This window comes from Buceros rhinoceros, unplaced genomic scaffold, assembly GCF_000710305.1.
Source record: "Buceros rhinoceros silvestris isolate BGI_N320 unplaced genomic scaffold, ASM71030v1 scaffold7325, whole genome shotgun sequence".
Classification (NCBI taxonomy): Eukaryota; Metazoa; Chordata; class Aves; order Bucerotiformes; family Bucerotidae; genus Buceros; species Buceros rhinoceros.
Window position 1 is genome coordinate 95,366 of NW_010413351.1, and position 19,992 is coordinate 115,357.

Sequence of the window (19,992 nt, forward strand, 5' to 3'; positions counted from 1 at the left end):
CAGCTTGTGGTTGTATTAGCAGAGATCTGCAATCAAATCCAAAGTTGTTTTCTCCATTAGTTGAAGTGCTGGTGCATGGCCATAGCTCTTGAAACGGTGTGGAAATTTTATATGGAGTAACTGTCCTTCTTGGGTACGCTTATTTGTGTGTGAAGTTCTTTCCAAGTTAGTGCACCACAATCAATGATGAAGTGCTAAGCAGGATTTGGCTGCGCTCAAAAATCGCCTGCTGAAGTGAAGCGGGCTCTGGAGCTAACTGGTAATCCCAGCAAGAATCCCTGGTCTTAGTACTGTGAGGGCTGCGTATAACTCGGGGCTGTGAAGGAACAGCACAATTAAAACTACAAAATTCCTCTCATTAAAATAGTACAAGGGTTTGCTAACAAACTGTTGGGAACAAATTAGGACACCTATTAACCTCAATAACCTCTAATGTTATACTGGTACCTCAGTGGTACTTCAGAAGAATAATTTGGAACAGTAAATTTCTGTCTGTTACAGGGCCTATTTTGGTTTATTTTGTTTATTTAATTTATTTAATATTACATTAGAAGGTGGGAATTGCTGTTTAAAAGCTGCTTGATTGAAGGGAGTAGGAAATGTGCACACACACGCATACATGCCCACAAAAAGGTTGTAGTTGTCAAAGTGAATTTGACAGTTGGGAGGAACGGTCCATGAACAAAAAGCTTGCTTTGAAGCTGCCTTCTCTTTCCCAAGGTCTCTTTCAAAGAACCTGTCTTGAGCTTGTTGAAGATCTCAGAGGGTCTTCAGTATCAGAGGATGTTAGGTGTCCCCTTGTCACTGGTTCCAAAGCCTGGCGGGTCATTGCTATTAGTCTCACAGTTGTTTACCTCAACCACTTGGCCTAAATTATGTTGTGGAACTTAGTACAACATGAAGACACAGAGGTGTAATTGGACACAGACGTCTGTCAGCTGGCTGTTTCCTAAAGCCTGGTTTAAGTTTTATGAGGCATACCACTTCTTTCAAAAAAAAAAAAAAAAAAAAAAAACCAAAAACCCACCAAACAACCAAAAAAAAAAAAAAAAAAAAAACCCAAAACCCCCAACAAAAAAAAAAAAAAAAAAAAAAGAAAACATTTCCACTGCTCTTTTTTTCTAGAAACGCTATTTCTTATAAAAGTGATCTTTAAAAAAAGGCAGAGTCACATTCCTGTTGCTGCTGAATACTATGGAACTCTTAAAATCGGATTGCTCGTGTGCGTGCACATTTCGGAGCGCGAATCGTGTGTAACAGATGGTAGTTTCTGTGTTGGGTGGGGTTTGCGGTTCAGTGATTATCTGTTGCTGTGCGGGTGTCCGCAGCTTTGAGCACTGACTTGGGGAAGACCTGAGCCGAATACCACAACGTAACTGCACTTCCATTGTAGTACTGGGCTGAATATTTGGGTCTGTTGGGGCACTGAATTTGTGAGATTTCAACTTCGCATTGGCAAAGGAGAAAGAGCACGTGGGCAGATGAAACGTGAAGAGGCCATCGGGGATTTAGGGGATAGTCTGCCTGTGTGCACTGCAGGGTTGTGGAGTGGAAGGGAGAGAGTTCATCCGCTGAGTTATGGGTATGGGCAAACAGGGTGCTGGGGGGCAGTTGGAATTGTTGGTATTGAATTTTTTTTTCGCTCTTTGAATTTCTGTTCTTGCAAATAATAGTGGTTTAGCAACAGCTTCAAATCTATCCTAAGGATTTTTGTCTGAAAACTTCCACAGAATTTCTTTTTTTTTTTTTTTCCTAGCAACAGTTTACATTTCCCTCAGAAATTTCTAGTGTGATGCTTTGGTGTGATTTTTTTTTTTTTTTTGTATCACGTGTGAATCAGTGTGGTCAGGTTTATGTGTATGTAAGTATGTACAAACGCATATAGGCATATAATAATGCTAGAAATTTTAGGGATCAAAATCTTTCTAACTCTCCAGGGGAACCATTTGGGATTACCGAGTCCAGTTTCTTGAAGACAGAGTCCTGAGCTCCTGGACATCGTTCACCATTTGGAATGCTGGCAAGCAAGGCAAGAAGCTCTACAGAAGCCTGTCACCAGCTAATCGGAAAAAGGTGAGCCAGGAAGAGTGGGTAACATCTGTATTCTCTTTCATACTCCTCCTTGCTGCTTCTAATGTAGTAGAGCAAAATTCTTGTAAGATTTTTTTTTCCTCAAAGTACTACTTGATGATTAATATGAATTGAGGAAATTCTCAATATTCTGCATAACGTATTTTTTCTTTTAAAATGCTGTATTACTATTCAGAGCCTTCAGTGTGTATGTAGTGCAACAGAAGCACCCGCGTTCCTGCTTGCTGGTGTCTAAGCACACTAATGGGTTAGACATACTATGTAACTGCTTGTGGGCTGCTGCCCTGTAACTGACCGTGGAGTAGCCAGGTACCCAGGGTGAGTGGAGTAACTCCTGATTTGGGTGGTGTAGTACTAAACTACCTTGTCCAGGATTATCCATACATGTATAATATTTGCCCGGTTCCTAAGGGGATGCTGGACAGGTCCCTGCTGGATGCTGATCAGCCCGGTTTTATGATGAGGAGCAGTTGTACAGTAAGTCCTTTTTGAAAAGCTCAACTGTTTAAAAATAGAGGCAGAGTGTGGGGCGAACAGGAAACTAGAAACCAGCATACATGACTGTCTAACTCAATTTGCAATCAGTTGAAAATGTGGAGGTTTCTTCTGTTTGGCAATGGCAGATATTTCTCAGGAGAGATTTGTCTGAGTTTAACTATCTGGTTTTTATAGCATTTTCTTTTGTGTACCAACTTTTTATTAGATAAAGGCTTTAAGGCTAATGTCAAATGGCTGTTTCTTATGAAAAGCCGCAGAATGTTCATTTTATTACCGAATGTGTTTTCTTTTCTTAAAAATATGGATGGGAAGACAAAATGACAAATATAGAGAGACTTGATTAATGTTGTGGCCCTCAGACCACACACATACAAACAAAACAGAAGACATTTGTATACCCCGTAGCTGAAATTACTGAGTAGATGTGGGAGACACTCATACACAACACAAGTGAATGCACAACACAAGAACTGAACCTGAATTCCCTACTTGGTATTCCAGTGCCATCCCTCTGTCACTGCCGTCACGCTGCAGTGCGTGAACTGTGTGAAGAAAGGTGATGAGATGCTGTGGGGCTCCAGTCGGTTACCTCATTCAGAGTTCAGAACTGTTCATTAAATGTATCGAGTTATCTTGGTCATGAGCACAGTGTGCACATGACTTGGGGGGTTATGAAATGTTCTCCTTCCTTACTGTTTTGCAGAGCACTTTGTGAATTCCACAAAATTCCTAGCAACCATTGGACTTTTTTGTCTGCAAAATGATGAGAATTAGAAAGAGGAGTCCCAAGAGAAGCGATAACAGCTTGTCTGGTAGATTTTTGTAGTGCTTTTATAGCAGTGTCTCACTGTCTTATGTGCTGGGGGTTTTGGCTTTGTTTGGTTTTCTACCTTTTTTTGTGCCCAGCCAAAGCGGAGGAGGTCAGTGTTAAGATTTAACACCTTCCCACTTTTGGGTTACATTTGCCATCCACATCTGTAGGTGACTCATTCAGGACTTCACATCCTTTTCCGCAAGCACAATGATAATTTCAAGATGTTGCTGCAGAGATGATAAAAAGGGCAAGAGAAACTTAATACTGGTTGGGTTTTGCCATTTTTCTGCCAAGGAACCCAAGCTTCCTCTTCAGCAAGGAGCAGCCCTCGCTCTCCGCTGCACTGGCAGTGTGGTTCTAATTAACTGCGTTGTGACGTTCGTTCCAGCTGACCTTTACATAACGTTTGCTTTGGCAGTGGTGCACGCCATGATACTATTTTGCTTCTGTCAAGGCTACAATTGCACATATTCCAGTATGCTTTAGTCTAATACTGAAATATTGCATTGGGCATTAACCTGTTAGTTACCGGATACTATACCAGGCACATCAGCAAGCTTACATGCCAGAGGCAATTGCATGGGCCAAGTATGACTCATTTTGCAAATGTACCACAGGAAACTACTGCTAAAATGCAGTCACAGTCTGATCCTTAACACCTTACATAGAGTAATCAAACTTTATGCGCTGTCTGCCATGTTCTCTGAAGATAAAGAACCTCAAAAGCTGTGTTGTGTCATGCGAAGTGAGAGCAGAGGCCTAGCTTTTAGACAGCTAATTTCTGATGAAATTAGTGTTACCCGTAGGTTTTAAAGCACTAGTTTTATGGAGTTGTTCAGGCTCATTACGATTGACGTTGGACCTTCCTAGCTTCTCCAAAAGTCAGATCCCAAGTCTGTGCATCTTAGTCAGAACTGAAGTTTAAACGATACCTTCATGTTTCACAGTAAATCATTGGCAAGAGGCTGTAGTTAAAGCATCTCACTTCTCCAAGTGCTAATCAAAGGATTATGCTGCTGGAGTTCCAGGAAATAAATTCATAAAATTTGCAGTTGGTAATTTGTGGGACTTTTTATTCTAAGTTAATAACAGTAAAGGAGGCGAGTTAAACTCATGTTCTACTTTTCCTCAAACATCCCTCAGGTATTTTGTGACTAATCTACTACAACTTTTGCCAGAGACTCTAAAATCCCATATGAACAAAGGTTGTAAATAGTTGCTTCATCCTTTCCAGTTCTAAAAACAAGAAAATAGTTTTCCTGTCTCACCCTTTAAATACTACCTTAAGAAGATTGAAGCTTTCCTATATTCTGTTAATTAGGAGAACACTAGCGATGCAGTATCATTTTGAATCTACAAGTAGAATCGAAGGTTGTCTTGTAAATGGAGGCCCTGGGATATGATTTCATCAATTATCTAAAATAGACACTTTAAAAATACCATTCCCAAAGGCAAAATATGATGCATTATGTAACTACAATTACCTTTTTCTCCTCTGAAGGTCCAGTTGTGTAAAACAATGTGATCTTAAAGGTCTAATGCCCTTTGAAATAGGGTTAAATTGCCAAAATAAGCTGCATAATTTAGCTGTCTAGATTTAATTTCAGTTGTATAGTTTAAGTCCATTTAGACTCTTGAAAATGTGCCCTGTGTTCAGTTTCACTGTTGCTGCATCCTTTTACTGAGATTCAGAGTTTCACTGAAGATAAAAATAAGACCGATTTCTGTTGGAATGTGGAGTCGCAGCAGAGTTTTTTTTCTAAATTGGCACAAAGTACCTGTAGAAAATTTGGAACACATACTACTAGAATAAATAATATACCACCATCCCCCACTCAGCCTATTACATCCAACTTGTATTATTTTGTAATTATAAAAAAACCCTCTAATAAATCTTCGGGAGAGAATTAATTAGTTTGAACTGTCAAGCTTAGGGCATGTAAGAAAACATCTTTCAAAAAAGAATGTTTCTGCTATTTGATAACCTGACGAACAAAGCACAGTTGTATTTCTCACACTGACTAGGTGAAGTATAAATATCTTGCATGTTGAGCAGCATTGTTTATTAGAAAACAAAAATTTGGCTGTTCGGGGAAGCAGCAGTCTGTGTATGTTCATACTCACTAACAAGTGATTACTTTAGTCTGTTTGGAAACCAGTCTGAATGTGAATTATGGCTGTGTTAAAAGAGAAAAGGACACCTAAGCAACACTCTTCCTTCAGACATCTGTATGGTGAATGTTAAAATAATGCTTTGTCTCCAAAGAGTTCAGGCAAAAGTCCAAGGCTCAGTATTTTTGCTAAACAGCAATACAAGAAAAAAATTATTCAACTAGTAGATCTTTTTATGAATTAATTACCAGGATGTCAGTATTCTTAGGGAAATTCTGTTTCCTGGCTGTCCCCTTCTTGATTCATGCAGTTGACAGTGGTTCAGTATTAGCATTTCTGCAAGAATGAAGTCGAACAGACCTTTTTTTGTTTTAAACACATCCGTCTTGTCTATAATTTGCAGCTGAAGATGGAAACCAAATGTTTTTTGGGATGCTACATATGCCTGGAGGGTTTCTCGGCTGTCTTGTCTGCTCTTTTATTCTCCATCAAACTTCAGCTAAAAAGAGAACTTCAGCATTCACATTTTGTGTCATTTCCGATAGCTGAAAACAGGGCTCCAGGAGCTGACAGAAAAGGAGGGGAAAGGACAAAATAGGCATCAGCTAATTAGTAGCACTCTGGTATTAAAATTCTCTTGAGCATCTTTGTTACGTGTATGTGCAAAGAGGGGAGATGCTGCTGTCTTCAGTGGAATAGCGCCTTTAAATGGGGTTAAAAAAGGCACGCTTGGAATTTAAAGATAGCCACAGCTTTTGTTGTGGCCGTAGCGCTAACAAGGTGGAATGAAAGCAGCACCTTGATACCGAACATCACTCCGATTGCGATGGAGAGTTGTCTGCTAGTTTCGTGGTTCCACTTGTGGTGTACTGGAGGACGGTTATGCCTCTGCGTGTCTCTCACTCTGTTTGTTATTCACTATATCTATTTAAACTTGCATTATAATGCTGTCGGTTACTTTGTTTTGACATGAATGGCCAAAATCGATTTAATTTTGCGGAGATGTATAGTAACATGCTTCTGAGGCTGAACATAAGTCTGAATGCAAGAATTATAAAAATAACAGAGTCACTAGAAGTTTAAGATGAGTGAAGGGTTGCATGAGATACGGAGAGAATGCAGTGGGGACACTCTGCTCATATAGGACTGTGTGGGCATTTTGCAGATTGTCTTCTTTAAAGATGAATTTTATTAGACCAATTGATGTAATGAGGATGGAGAGGAGGCAATGTGCAGGTGACTCTCAAAAGGGTTGTTCTTTTTTTTTTTTTTGTCTGTTTTGTTGCCTTCTGTAAGTAATCGTTGCAGACCTAAAGCAGACCAGGTGAAAATGAGGGGATAAAATCCCGCAAAGATCATTCACTGTACAAGGACATTACCAGGCTGATCTTTCAGTTTTGCCATGAGGAAATGTGAGTGGAATGGGAAGTGTAAGGAAACATCCCTGCAGTAGCCAACAAGGCTGATAAGTATGATACAAACTATTAAATCCTGTGTAACAGCAGCACAGCTCTGACAGCTCGGTAATTACAGCGGTACCCCAGGCCCTCTCCTGCTGACTGCTTGGGTTGTGCGTTTGGAGTAGGATTAATCTGCTGCCCATTAATCTCCCTTTACCACAGGGAGGTCTGATAGTCCCAGCCTGCGTGTCTGTTCCTGCAGCTGCTCTGTTTATGAAAAAGAACCAGCCAGAGAAGCGCTTTTATCTTCCTCAAACGTGTCTTCCCCTGCAGAGATTTGATTTTCTTTCTTTTTCCTGTAAATATCTTTTGAGCCATATAAACTTTCTCTTATGTGGGAGAAAACACTTTCTCCTTTTTCCTTTACACTGTTGTTGTTGTGTGTTGCAGTCCTTATTTGTAAAAATTACTTACAGTAATTATGTAGCTTGTATATAACAGATATGTGGCTACTGTCTCCCGATTTTTAGCTGAGAGAAATAGAAGGCTTTTTTCTTTGTTTTGGAAGTGTGCTGATTTTCATGCAAGTGGTGTTTCAAAACAAAAACATGTATTTGTTTATATATTTTCTTAAAACTGAACCGTGATCTGAGGACTCTGGAAGCTTCAGTGGTGTTGTATTGTCGGAGGCATTGCAAAAGAGCCATTTTAGTAGAAGGAGGGGAAAAAACCCAACTCTAGTCCGCTTTATGACTTTATGATTATAGGTCCCGCCCTGGGACACAGTAGTTTGTGTATGGTAGATGGTATTCATAAAAGATAGAAGAAAGAAGCCCATTAATGCAGGAAGATAAATAGCTAACTCTGGGTTTATCCTAATAGTAGAAATTAAATTGCTCATATAAGCCTGATGCCTTGAGTTCTCTTTATAGGATAAAGAACTGAGTGTTAAGTCCTGTATTTGCATTCCAAACAAAGATTATCTTTAATTGGAAAATAAATAGCATGTGTCAAAATTTAATTGACTTACATTTTGGCCACCCAAATGGTGTACAGCCTGGCAGAGAAATTGCCTGTTCAAGTCTGTCCTGTTTTATAATACTGTAAATATCAGATTTAAGCTCTCTGAGACCATTCAAAATGATACACGGAGATACCTTAGTGGGAACTCAAAAAAGGGTTACAGTCCTTTCACATCTTCTAAGGGAAAGTTGCCACAGACTTGCCTGTCAAGTGTTTTTGACCCCAGCTGCTGTCAGCAGGAGTTTTGTGTTCTGGATCACCTGGGGATGGGGGTTAGTATGGGAAGGGTAGTCTGCAGATGGGCCTCCACGTGGAAGGGTGAGTTATGGCGCAGGGTGAGAGGAAGTGTTATGGTTATCGGTAACCTAGTGGTACAGGAGCTGTCTCTGGTTCTCCGACACTGATCATGTTAAGAAGAAATCTGTGCAGTAGGCAGAGGTCTCTGTTACCTGCTTTAGAACGTGCTGAAGCTGAACAGCGTGATGCTTTCCAGCACGGATCTTAGAGCTGAATTAGTTACTGACACAGACGCGTATATATTTAAAATCTATAGGAGTTTAAGCAACTGAAAAAATAGCTTCAATTATTGGAAGATAAGTCAATGTGTTGCACTGTATTTATTGCCAGAAGTCTTTTGGGTTGGCGTTGAAGACATAGCCTGCTAAATTTTATTTATAATGATCACAGCTGCTAGGGCAGTAAAACGTTAGCAGTGAAACTGAGATTTGCAGAATATTGGGGAATTTTAAAGGTGGTTAACACAGAATCCAAAGTATACAGCTAAATAACTTTCTTTCCATAGTGGCTTCGACTTGCTTCCCTGCATATGTACATACACACACGTGTGTGTGTGTGTGTGTGTGTGTGTGTGTGTGTGTGTGTAGAGATGGGTGAGATGGGTAGAGGAAATCTTGAGATATAGTTCACTGTGCCCAGTCCACACCATCTGATTTTTCAACTACAATAAAGCATTGCAGTGGGCATGGAAATAGGGCCAGGGATGTGAGATCTATTAACTTGTGTTCAAGAGAAGAAAGAAAGATCCTGGTTCTTGGTCTTGGTGCTTGAAGGAGTTGCTTGTATTTGCTACTGTCTAACCCAGCTTGCATCAGCCACAAAGTCCTTGTACAATGCCTAGCAACTTCTTAGTACTGCCCTGAGTTTCCTCATTTCTATTTCCATTACATGCCTGAAACAAGGGAAAGTGTCCTTAGAGTGATCCCTGCCTCAGGATTATCCAAAGGAAAGCCTGGGTCTGCTGGCCTGTAATGTGGTTCCTTTAGTCGTACAGCTCCAAAGAGAAGATGTAATGTTTCCTTAAAGTTCTCTTCTTCATTTCTCTTGGTGCCTGTTTATCAAGCAACCTGCTCTCCTGGTATGAACGTCTACCTCTGAGTGGTTCCAAAGACTCTCCTTGCCCACCCCCTCCAGTTCATCAGCTCTGTTTTCCACACAGAGTTTGTATGGTGGTGGTGGCGTTCAGCCGTATTTGTAGTCCCTTGATATTTTCGCTTGCATTTTCTTTCCATTCATGTTTAATCAAAGAACTGGTATTATGGTATTTAAGGATTTGGATAGAAACCTGTTCCGTTGCATGGCGTAGTGGAAGCATCTCTGTAGAAACACCTTTTATGTTGCAAGAGAATGCAGCTCTTTCGGGCCGTTGCCTGAAAACACAGGTGACCCTGTTGTGTTCCTCTGCGGTTTTGCCTGTGGGCTGCAGAGGTGGCACTCTGTGTCGGGAGCGTAGCAGCAATAAAGAATGCAACCGCTCAGCATTGTAACACCAGTGCTCTTGTGTCAGCGTTCTCCTCAACACAAACAGAATGAGGTCGCTTTAGGTAAAAGAAAACCATCATAATCACAGGAGGAAAATGTGTGAGAGATCTGTAGATGCAGAGAGCCAGCCAGCCTTTTGCAGCCTTCTCTAGCTTAATAAATTAACAAACAGCTGTTTGGCTTTTCAGATTTTCTCAGCAGTAAGTGTTGTTAATCAATTTTAATGCAACAATTAAAAAGACAGGAAAACTGCTATCCAGCTTTCACCAGAAAAATTGATTTCTGCAAGACCTTAACTATCTGAACTGTTCTGCTTCAGTGTAAGAGTTCTGTGTAGATAATGTGAATAGATCCAGTGGAAGTCAGAGGAAAACACGGCTATCTTTATTTTAAAAAGTCTTCCAAAATGTTACTGGCGATCTAATGGCTCAAAAATGAGGCCACTGTGTGTTTTGGATTGCAGGCATTTATTCTGCCTGCATATTTGAGGAATGCAAATAAGAAAACATCTGAAATGTTTGGCAGCTAAGGCTGCAAATAATGCTGCCATAATACAGTAGGAACGACCAAAATGAAGCAATAATTATGTGTTTAAACACCAAATCTGCTGAACTTTCAGATGAAAAATACAAAGTCCAAAACCATAGGAATTCCCAAACTTGGTGCGTTATGACCTAGAATCGTGGCTGGTATGAGCAGAGCATCCGCAGCAGTAGTGCAGCACAGCTATACCCAGCTATCTGGGTGGGCAGCTATTGGGGTGGACAGAGAGAGGAAGGTTTGTGTTGTCTAATCTTGGGCATTTCGTGGAAGTGCCAGAATGAGGCAGCCAGCCCCTGATGTTTGTTTACTCAGCATCTTTCTGAGGGTGAAGTCGTTCTCTCACAGATGTTTTCTCTTAGGCAGTCAGTAGCTTACTTCACCTGTTCTTGGTTCGTAAAAACATAACATGCTCATAGACAACTGCAAAGTTTGCCCATGTTCTTGAGGTGCACCCAGAAAAGATTCAAGAAATTGTTAAGCTCTGCAGGAGGACCAGGGTGCATTGCCCTGTTCCTGCATTCAGTCACAAGCCTGTGGCATTTCTGACAGAGATACACCACAGGTGAAATGTCTGCGGGTGGTAAAGAATGGTACTGAAATGCTCTGCTCCTCTTTTGCCAGGTGACTGCATTTTGTGATGTTGATGAAAAGAAAATAAGAAAAGGATTCTACACTTACGAAGAGTCTGAGGTTAGTTATAAGTACTCTTATATTCTTTATGCGATCTGGAAGTGTTCTGGGAAACATGATGAAAGAATACGTCACTGATTTTAAATATTGTATGGCAGCTCACTTTGGTAAGGAGGCTGTGACAGGAGACCAGACAGCTGGGGACCGGTACTGGAGTGTGAACTATGGAGCCAAAGCTCTGGACCTCACTGAAGTCAGTTTAGAAAGATGGAAATATATGTACATTGAAAGGATTCTGATGATGGGGTAACACATAGCCTTCAGGCACCGCCTTTTCTTTTAAGTGGGAGTAGAATTTGTCTCATGCTGGATAACAGTCAAATATCTATTAAGATAAAGAAAGCTGCTGTGACTAAGTGTAACCTGTCTGTATATTATAGTCATACTGTGTCTGAATAAAAGTTTAATAGGTTCCTTGGGAGCCTAGAATTGTAGGCAGCAAGATTTTATTCCCTGGACAAGGGAGCATGGTATTTAGATGGCAAAACCCAAACCATATAGAAAAAAAAAATTGCCTTGTTGCAGTATTTATTTCATGATGGCAGTTAGGTCAAGACCTGGAGTAAAGGTTCATCCAGATTCAATCCCTACAACAGTTGGGGAAAAGACAGTTCTGGTTTTCCCTGGGCACTGGCTCAGATCCCGAGAGGACAGTCTTCTGAGAGCTCAGTCGACCTTACAGCCTCACCAGTCTAACTGCAGGGGTGGTCTGACTTCGCTCACTGGCCTCAACCACATGCCCCCGCTGCTTTGTTTACAGTGGTTCTAGCAGTCCTGTGGCTGGAGGGTGGCTGGATCCAGTTAGCTGATCTGGCAGAAAAGGAGCCCTCAAAATAAAAAGTTTTCCTGCAAGTTATCTTGTGAATTCAATTACCCTGAGGCTGCATGATCCTTGTATCTGATGGGAGCAGGACTGAGAGGGGTAGAGGGAGAAGAGAGGCACCTCCTCAGATACAGCCTGTGGTTAGGCTAGAGAAACTGCAAAATCAGTTCTGTACTGGAAGCTAATGAGAGCTTTCAGCTGCAGGAAAGCCATCGGAGTTCAGGGGGTTGACTCGGAGTACTGAGGACTCGCTTCCTACCAGTGCAGTCTTACTGTCAGTGTAATTGTTGCCAATCCTGTACATTTGTCTTCCTAAGACATGCCCATCCTCTCAGATCAGTCGTAAGGAAGAGTGTACTGCAAACTGCTGAGAGTCCTTGGACGATTCTGCAGCTTGGATCCATGGTGAAGCCCCTGTTGGGCATAAGCCATTTCAGAGCTCCCACTGAGGGGGAAGGATTCTCCCTTGTATCCACTCTTGTGCCTGCTCTGATGCTTCTCTCTAACGGCACAGTAAGCTGATGCAGCACGCTAAAGGGGCAGAAAAATAATCTGCCAAAAAAAGAAAGAACATGTATTCTTTTATGGGATGGGTTAATTAAAGCTGTGTAGCTTCAGATCGGAGAGGTAATTGTCTGGGAAAGGGCTGAAAGTAGAGCTTGGAGGAGAGGAAGAAGTTGTGGAGGAGAGGAGCGAGACATTCTTTTTACAGCAGAAAGCTTAGTTCCGATCTGGTGTAACATGTAACTTCACTCAAAGCAACCCAACTGTATGGAATGATTGTGGTAAGAAAATAAGGGGTATTGAAACGACTGGCAAAGTCACAGTCGCGTGACCAGCTGGACTGTTTGGCACGGGGTCTCAGCATAATTTTTCCCCCTTTTAGTGCTTAGTAGCTCCTAATCTAAGCTAACAGGTAACTCTGTGTGCCTCTACTGAAGCCTCTGCTTTTTCCCACAGGAGAGACCAAAACCAAGGATTCCTGTATGTCACTTCAGAGACGCGACTCCACCGTTCATTATCTGCATGAAGCTGGTGAGTGCCACCTTTAGCCTGAGCTGCATGTGCAAAATCGGTATTTGCTCCTTAGGAAAAGAATTGTCTGTTTTCTGTAGGTAGCTTTTCCCAGATGCTTTTATGCAGTCGAATGGCCTTTTTTATCAAGACGATTGTGCCAAGTATGTCGGGGATTACAAACAGCGGTATTAAGAGTATTAAATGGTGCAGGTTCTGTGAAGGAGCTTGGATCTGTTCTACTTCTGCCCAACAACATTAAATACACAAACGAGCATGTACAGGAGCAACCTGTCTTCCTTTATTCCTAATATTTTGCAGCCCTATGTGTGGCAAAGGCTTTTTTTTTTTTTTTTTTTTAATCAAACCTTAAAAGCTGTTTTGTGTGGCACTGCCGGTTCTGAAGCATCTTCTGTGCTGACTGTGGTAACTTTCTTATTTCAGCTGGTTTATCTGACCTAATAACGTAACTAGATGATGATAACCAGCAGATATTCTGCTGTTACATTTAAAATAGCAAAGCCAAGCCTGTGGGATAATACAGAAGTAAAATAGCAGATACATTCTAGTTACAAAAGTCTAACAGTAACTAAAACCTGCAGCTACGTATCAACACTGACAGTCTGATGCTGTATGTGATCTGTTCAAAGACTGATTAGCTGAATCTCATCTCATCTGGTACAGTCTGCGTGTGACTTAGCACTCCCGACTGCACCATCAGCTCTGAGACCGTAGCTGTGAGTTGTAAAGCCAGACTGAAAGTACCCTGGGGCATTATCATGTGCTGCTGTTGATAAACTCTTGGATAAGACAGTAATATTACAACTAATTTAATTTTTCATACTACATTTAATGGTGGGTGGAAATCCCTAGACAAAACATCTGTGCAACCTGTTGTAAAGCTGATTTAATTTGTGAAGCTCTTACAATGGGTCTATTGTACAACATCTTGCCTGACACCCCTGGTCCATGACTGCTGTTGTAGTTTTCCACTCCTGGCCACTGAACATTTTTGACCTGCTGATCACAGAACACTACAGGCCATGGTATTGTTGAAGTAACATGCAGTTTTTTCTTTGGAAATAAATACAATTTGACCTACTTCTGAGGCAGCTCATTTTTTAGGAGAATTTTAGAAAGTCAGTAGCCAGAAACTGCAGGTGAGTTACGTCCTTACCCCTCTTGCTTCACGGCTGGATGGCACAGTTGGCTACTGTGGACGTTGGTGTTCTAAGAGCTGATGGCAAAACCACCACAGTGCAGAGGAAACTGCAGGTGGGTGTGCACGGTGTGCCAGCAGCACTGTACACCGGGGGAACAACACGGGGCCGAACAGACAAGAACAATGCTGAGAGTAAACCTGCAGGACAAGGCAGTGAAAGTCCGTAATGGAGCTGACCTTTCTACAGATCTTAAATACACAGATACCTGTTAGTCATAGGAACCTCGCCAGAGACCTCTGACATGGTGCCATATTATTATTATTTTAATACTATGAGGACAGAGAATCGGGTGGTTAGACAAACAAATTTATAATAAAGATCTGAAACCAGATTTTCTGTTAGTGGGGCCTAATACCCTGTTATCACCTGAGAAACCACGGGTGACCTAAGAAAGAGAGAAAACCCATAAACAGATACAGGTTTCTGTACCAAAGTGTCAGAAGTGTAAAACCCAGAGAGAGAAAAGGAACCGGAGGGTCTCGGGAAGCAGGTAGCAGTGCTCCGAGTCCCACTCCAGACCCGAGTCTGCAGGAGCCTCCTTTTCCCTACCACTGGGGCCCACAGCTGCGCTGAAGGGATGGCTTTTACAGCCTCTTTCAGCCACTGTCGCACTCGCTGTATGTTTTTACTCCTGGGGGTCTTCACGGAGGCTGTCAGTCCGTGACACCCCACTCATGACTTGCAAGGTTGTGGTGGATGGAATGGCCACAGTTTTCAGTAGTAGTTTTGTCACAGAAAGTAGCCTTCTAGCGAAACAGAACCGTTTGTTAAATGTCTGTGGTTTAAAACGCTCAGGTCTCTGCTGCAGCAGCTTTCAAGCTTCGGGAGCTGACTGCTAAAGGGAACGGCTTCGCAGTGGGCTGGGAAGAGCAGAGAACTGAACATTTTCATTCGTCTGTTAATACCTTGCAGGCCGAGTGCGGTGCTGAGGGGGAGCCTCTGCCGTGTCTGTAGGCTGCGTGTGCCTTGCCTTCTGACGGAGCAGCTGAACCAGAACTCCCCCCGGGCTTTCCTTTAACCCCCTTTTCTGCCTGCCGCCTTCCTCCACGCTCACTGACAGCGGGAGCAGAGGAGAAAGCGGAATAGGGGATAAGTACACAAAATACTCATGTCGTCTCTTTTGTGATAGCTAGTGCTGCCTCTCGGGTGTTGTTCACCCAGGTTTATCCAGTCAAACTGTGCAGTGTTGCTGGTACAAGTTAAAGCCCCAGGCTGATGTGAAAGATGGTGTTTGAGACCTAAAATTCCTCTGCAGAAAGGGCGCTATCCTGGTGCATGCTGTGGGGGGAAAACAAAACTGCTGCGTTTGAGAGGGGACAGATGACCCATGTTCTCAGACTGTTTAGGACAAGTAGCTTTACCCAGCTCCGTGTTTCAGGTCCTGCAACAAGCCAACACAGAAACCCCCCGAGCAGCTGCCGCTTCTTGTGCAGACAGCTGTACAGCTGTCAGCGCAGCAACTGCCGCCCGGCTCCACGCGGCACGGAGCCGCTGCAAGTTTATGTAAGGCAGAATGTGCTGTGGATCCTCTTAGCCAATTCCATAAACAAAAGTCATTAATAAACTCCTAAACATCCCAGACTTCCAAATTCAGCTTTTTATGATTGACCAGCATCAGTTCTGTGCACCATCCTTCTGCAGAAGGCAGTGTCCCGGGGCCTGATGTCTCGCCTTTTGCTGCTCATCCAGGGGATTGGTTTTAGTTTGGATGTGGACAGACCCTGCGTGTTTTTGTGCAGCTCTAAGAGGGTAGTTTTGGAGGTTAGATTTGTTTATTAAGAAGTGGGTTGTTTGCACGGAAAGGCTCTGCCGGCTGTGTACTTGGAGCAGTGTTGGCTTATTTGTTTTTTCAGGCAGTTCCTCCACGCTAGCCCTGGCGTTACGTTGTTACCGTACAAAATCATGTGGAAGCAGCAGTCATCCCGTGGGATCTTTGCTCAGCTCACATTTTGAAATGCCTTCACAAAGGGCTGCAGCCAAAATTCTGCTTTCTGTGTGTGTGCGTGTGTGTGTTAAGTTGTTGCTGAAGAGAATAAAATCGTAGCTTTAGCTTGTGAAAATTGTGTGGCAGCCGCAGCACCACTTCCCCTACGGGTCTGCACGGTGTGTTTGCTCCCGCTTTGAGGTGAACGCCAACTGCTGTACTGTGCCCGGCTCTGGCCGGCATTCCAAGTGCTTGAAATGAAAGAAAGGGATTTTTATTTTTCTGTCTCAGTAATTAAACTAGTTTGATTGTATAAAGTTTTCAGTAAATTTACTGTTAGACCAGTTATTGTAAAACCCTGCCTTGTTCTGCCACCTCAGGCTTGTGCTCTGGGAATGAAAGATTTGGTTTTAACTCTCCCACTTCATGTAGCATCTCGGCTCTTTATTTTTTTAACCCTTCTTTAGAGCAGGTTGATTTTTCAGCAAACAAAATGCAACTGTTTCTCACCCTGTGTCCTGACTGGCAAAATCTTTGGTTTATGAAATCATGAGTGCAGCTGAAGGTGGGTAATCAGGGCCTCCATTTCTGAGCAGAATTCCCTGCTGACGTGAGTGGCAAGTTTTTTGCAGATGGACCAGCAACAGTTTGGGTTCTTAACAGAATTGTGAAACTAGGACCCAGCCCTTCAAAGGATTAATTATCATCAAGGATTCTTGATTTCAAGAAGCAAAAAAAAAAACCAAACCCAAAAACCAACCCAAAAAACCCACTCAACAACTTTCATCGTCAGGGCCTTATCACTCAGATGAGAAGTTGGTTACCGTAGGTAAGTGGAGCCCTTGCTTAACCAGCCGAGTGCCACGGGCCCCTTCCTGCCCTCTCCAAATTGTATTTATTAGCTGTTGTTCATATTTTTTCTGTGGTTTGTAAACATCAGAGCTCAATTATGGATTTTATGACTGGTGGTTACGGTTTTTTGAAGTGCTGGATCAGATTATGTCATCTTTGCAGTTTTTGGCATTGCTAGTGAAACTGGAACTGGGCAGGTAGGTGAGCACCGTAAAGGAGGAAGGGGAGCTAGTCTGTGTTCTCGAGGCACAGCGTGCTGCTTTGGGCAAGGGCTGGCCCGTACACCCGCGGGGTTCCCTTTCCTCTACACTTTCAGGCAGCAGAAACAATGCAGAGGTTCAGAGGAGACAGGTCAGCTCGTTGTGCGATGAGAGTCCCCGCTGATGGAGATGGCAGCGTTCCTTCACTGGAGGGAGTCCAAGGACACCCGCACAGTGTGAGCTGTTTATACGCAGTTCAGCTGAGGGGGCCGAGGCGAGCTGGGAAGCTGGATGTCCAGAAACCTCAGTTTCTCAACTCGGGTTCATTGAAGATCCCAGAGCAATTTTTTTAATCCAGTTAGTCTACCAAAGCCCAGCGTTCCACCTCCTCTAATTCCAGTTTCGTTTGGACTCTTTTTTCGTAACTTCCTGTCCTAAACATTTGGCATTGTTAAAACTTTGATACTACTGCTCTGGGACAACCGAACCACCACCAGCAGCGTCCTTGCTTGCCTCCTATAGTACTGCGAGCTTTAATTCACTGGGTTTTGTGACATTCTGAGGATCAGCAGAACTGAGGACTCCAGGAAGACCGAAGTGGAAATGCTCAGAAGTTGGCGTGTTTTCTGACCGACATCACGGCCTGGCTCAGTCGCTCATGGAGCTCATGCCAGGCTCCTGGTCAGATAACATAACCAGGGCTCAAAGGAAACACCTTGAACTATGCAAAATACTCCAATTGCTCGATGAAAGGTTTGTTTCACCAGCCAGGCTAATCCTTGCTCCAAAAGGACAAAAATCACCGTCTTGTCAAACTCGTTCCCTTGGTCCAGCCTCTGAAATTAGCAAATGAAACGTGCCGAGAGCTGAGCGCTGTGCTTAGTGCAGCCCTCGTGTGCCACACCGCAGCAGGAGTTGTCCAAGAGGTGCCCCCCCGTATTAATTTGAACATTAAGTCAGTTTTCAACACAGAATTTATTTTTGAACGGAAACACTCCTGAGCTCCCGTTTATTTATGTTGAGGGACTTTCTTCTGTGGTCTGAAGAACCAAATTACCAAAACCTCCTCTCCCCGAAATGAGTTTGTCTGGCTGAACTAACTCTCTTTGTCTTCCCTCGCAGGATTTGACAGGTGGAGCATTTGAAATGAACCTGAACATGCTGAACCTGAAGGAAGGGATGGATTATTACCACTTCAACTAAAAGCCAAGGTACGGCGTGACAGCGAAGCGGCGTTATCCTCTGGGTGTAGGAATGCTTTAGTAATTTGTGCTTCGTTAAATCGATCTTTGTGATGCGTCCCCCCTTCTGAAGGGAGGTCCTGCTGACACCACGGGTAAGGCTGCTTGCTCATTTCCCCACTGTGCATCGCTTGTTTACTGAACGCGGTTTGACTGGTAAACTGTACTTCTGATTTAAATAACCACCAGTACAGGTGGCAAGCTCCCAAGAGGCGTGTTGCCACAGGGAAGCCTTGAAAACGCACCAAGCGGACCCTGTGCGCACGGGCAGGGGGAAGAGGATTTCTGGCAAACCCTGCGCAGCGCCCTCGGCTGCTCCCTGCAGCCGACCTGTTCCCTGCTACTGGGAGCAGCAGCTGCTGCGTGCCCCAGTGAACCCTGCACAGGGCCACTCGGCTGCAGCCTCCCCGGCCTCGGGACTGGCTGAGGGGTGCAGTTGTGTCCGCAGCAGCACCTGGCAGCCAGAGGCTCATGGTTTCCACTGGACTGGCCCAGGTTTTTTGAACGAGGCAGCTTTGCCACCACAGCTCGTGTGTTTCTTGCTGCAGGGACCCACAGGAGTAACTGCACAAAACCAGGAGCTTCAGGAAAGTGCTAGAAACTTCCATGGTAGTGACAGTGTGACAACACAAGGGCTGTGGGGCTGGGAGAGTTTCTTCAGCAGCTCTGCCACGAGGAGCCCCCGAGGTGCTGCAGCCCCACAGCCAGCTGCTGCCCAGCGTGTGACCTGGGCACGGTGCGGTTCAGTTGGTGAGCAACGCTGAGCGACGCTGAACTTCATCTGCCGGGCCAGGCTGCGAGCAGGCTTCAGAAGTATCGACTAATGAAAGCTAGAGTTATCCCCTTAGAAAGCAAGAAAGAATGTTAAGAGAAAGACAGGGTGGAGTTGTGGAACTGAACACCTGCAGCAGACGACTGCCGCAGCTTGTAGCAGGAACCTCACAGAGAAACAGGCTTCGGTTTAGCTCCTCTGCCTGAATTTTTCCTTCCTTTCAGCTTTTCCTCCCCTGTCTGTACATAGATCTGTGGTTACACACAGCCCCTGCTCCATTTGCAGTGCTGCCACAGAGGTATTTAATTAGCACTGTCCCATACAAGTGTAATTAATCAATCACAGCGTCTGTGTGTTTGTCTGCCCCTTACCTGAGTCTTACTAATGGTCCATGTTACAACCTTCCCTTTACAGTCACCGAGAAACGGGCTCAGCTGCGAGCAGCTGCTGCATCCACCTCTCTCCTCCAGGGGGAAGAAGCAAAGCCTCAGTTCCCTAGAGCTCATCTACCACACGAAGCATTTGCTGGAGTGAGTTGTGCTAAGGGCTGGGAAGAGAGGCTTTGACTGCAGCTGACGGGACACGGGGACTGGCTGTTCGACTGGGACGTGGGAAGGACAGACCGAGCCACAGTGATACTTGACACTCAGGGAGGTTTTATTGTCAGGAAGCGGTGCGGTGCCATTCTTACCTCTGACAAACAATCCCGTGAAGAGGCTAATGCAGCATGTCAGGTTTAACGCCGGGGTGTACAGCGAGCACAGGCCCAGTGGCTCCATCCAGGGCGGGAGAAGTGGTGACATCACCCCCCAGGTCAGTTGTGACAGAACTATGCCAAGAAACTGCCATCTTGTGGCTACAGATAATGACGTCAAACACTGAGAACAAGGAAGTGGTGTTGCTGTCCTGTGGGTAGCTGCATCTCTGCCTTCGTTCAGAAGGGTACGTCGCAGCCCCTCCGCTCTGCCAGGGGGCCAGCAGACCAAGCCTTCC

At 44.0% G+C, this 19,992-nt stretch overlaps 1 protein-coding gene across 1 annotated transcript in view; it reads left to right on the top strand.

The window, feature by feature from the left end:
* B3GNTL1 (UDP-GlcNAc:betaGal beta-1,3-N-acetylglucosaminyltransferase-like 1) overlaps window positions 1-18,189 on the top strand; it is a 109,539-nt gene extending 91,350 nt beyond the window's left edge. Inside the window, exons 8-11 of the mRNA XM_010136692.1 lie at window positions 1,938-2,073; window positions 10,882-10,950; window positions 12,734-12,808; window positions 18,109-18,189. Of these exons, the coding sequence (XP_010134994.1) occupies window positions 1,938-2,073; window positions 10,882-10,950; window positions 12,734-12,808; window positions 18,109-18,189 (361 nt within the window). The remainder of the gene's footprint in view (window positions 1-1,937; window positions 2,074-10,881; window positions 10,951-12,733; window positions 12,809-18,108) is intronic.
* Window positions 18,190-19,992: the final 1,803 nt, after the last annotated feature.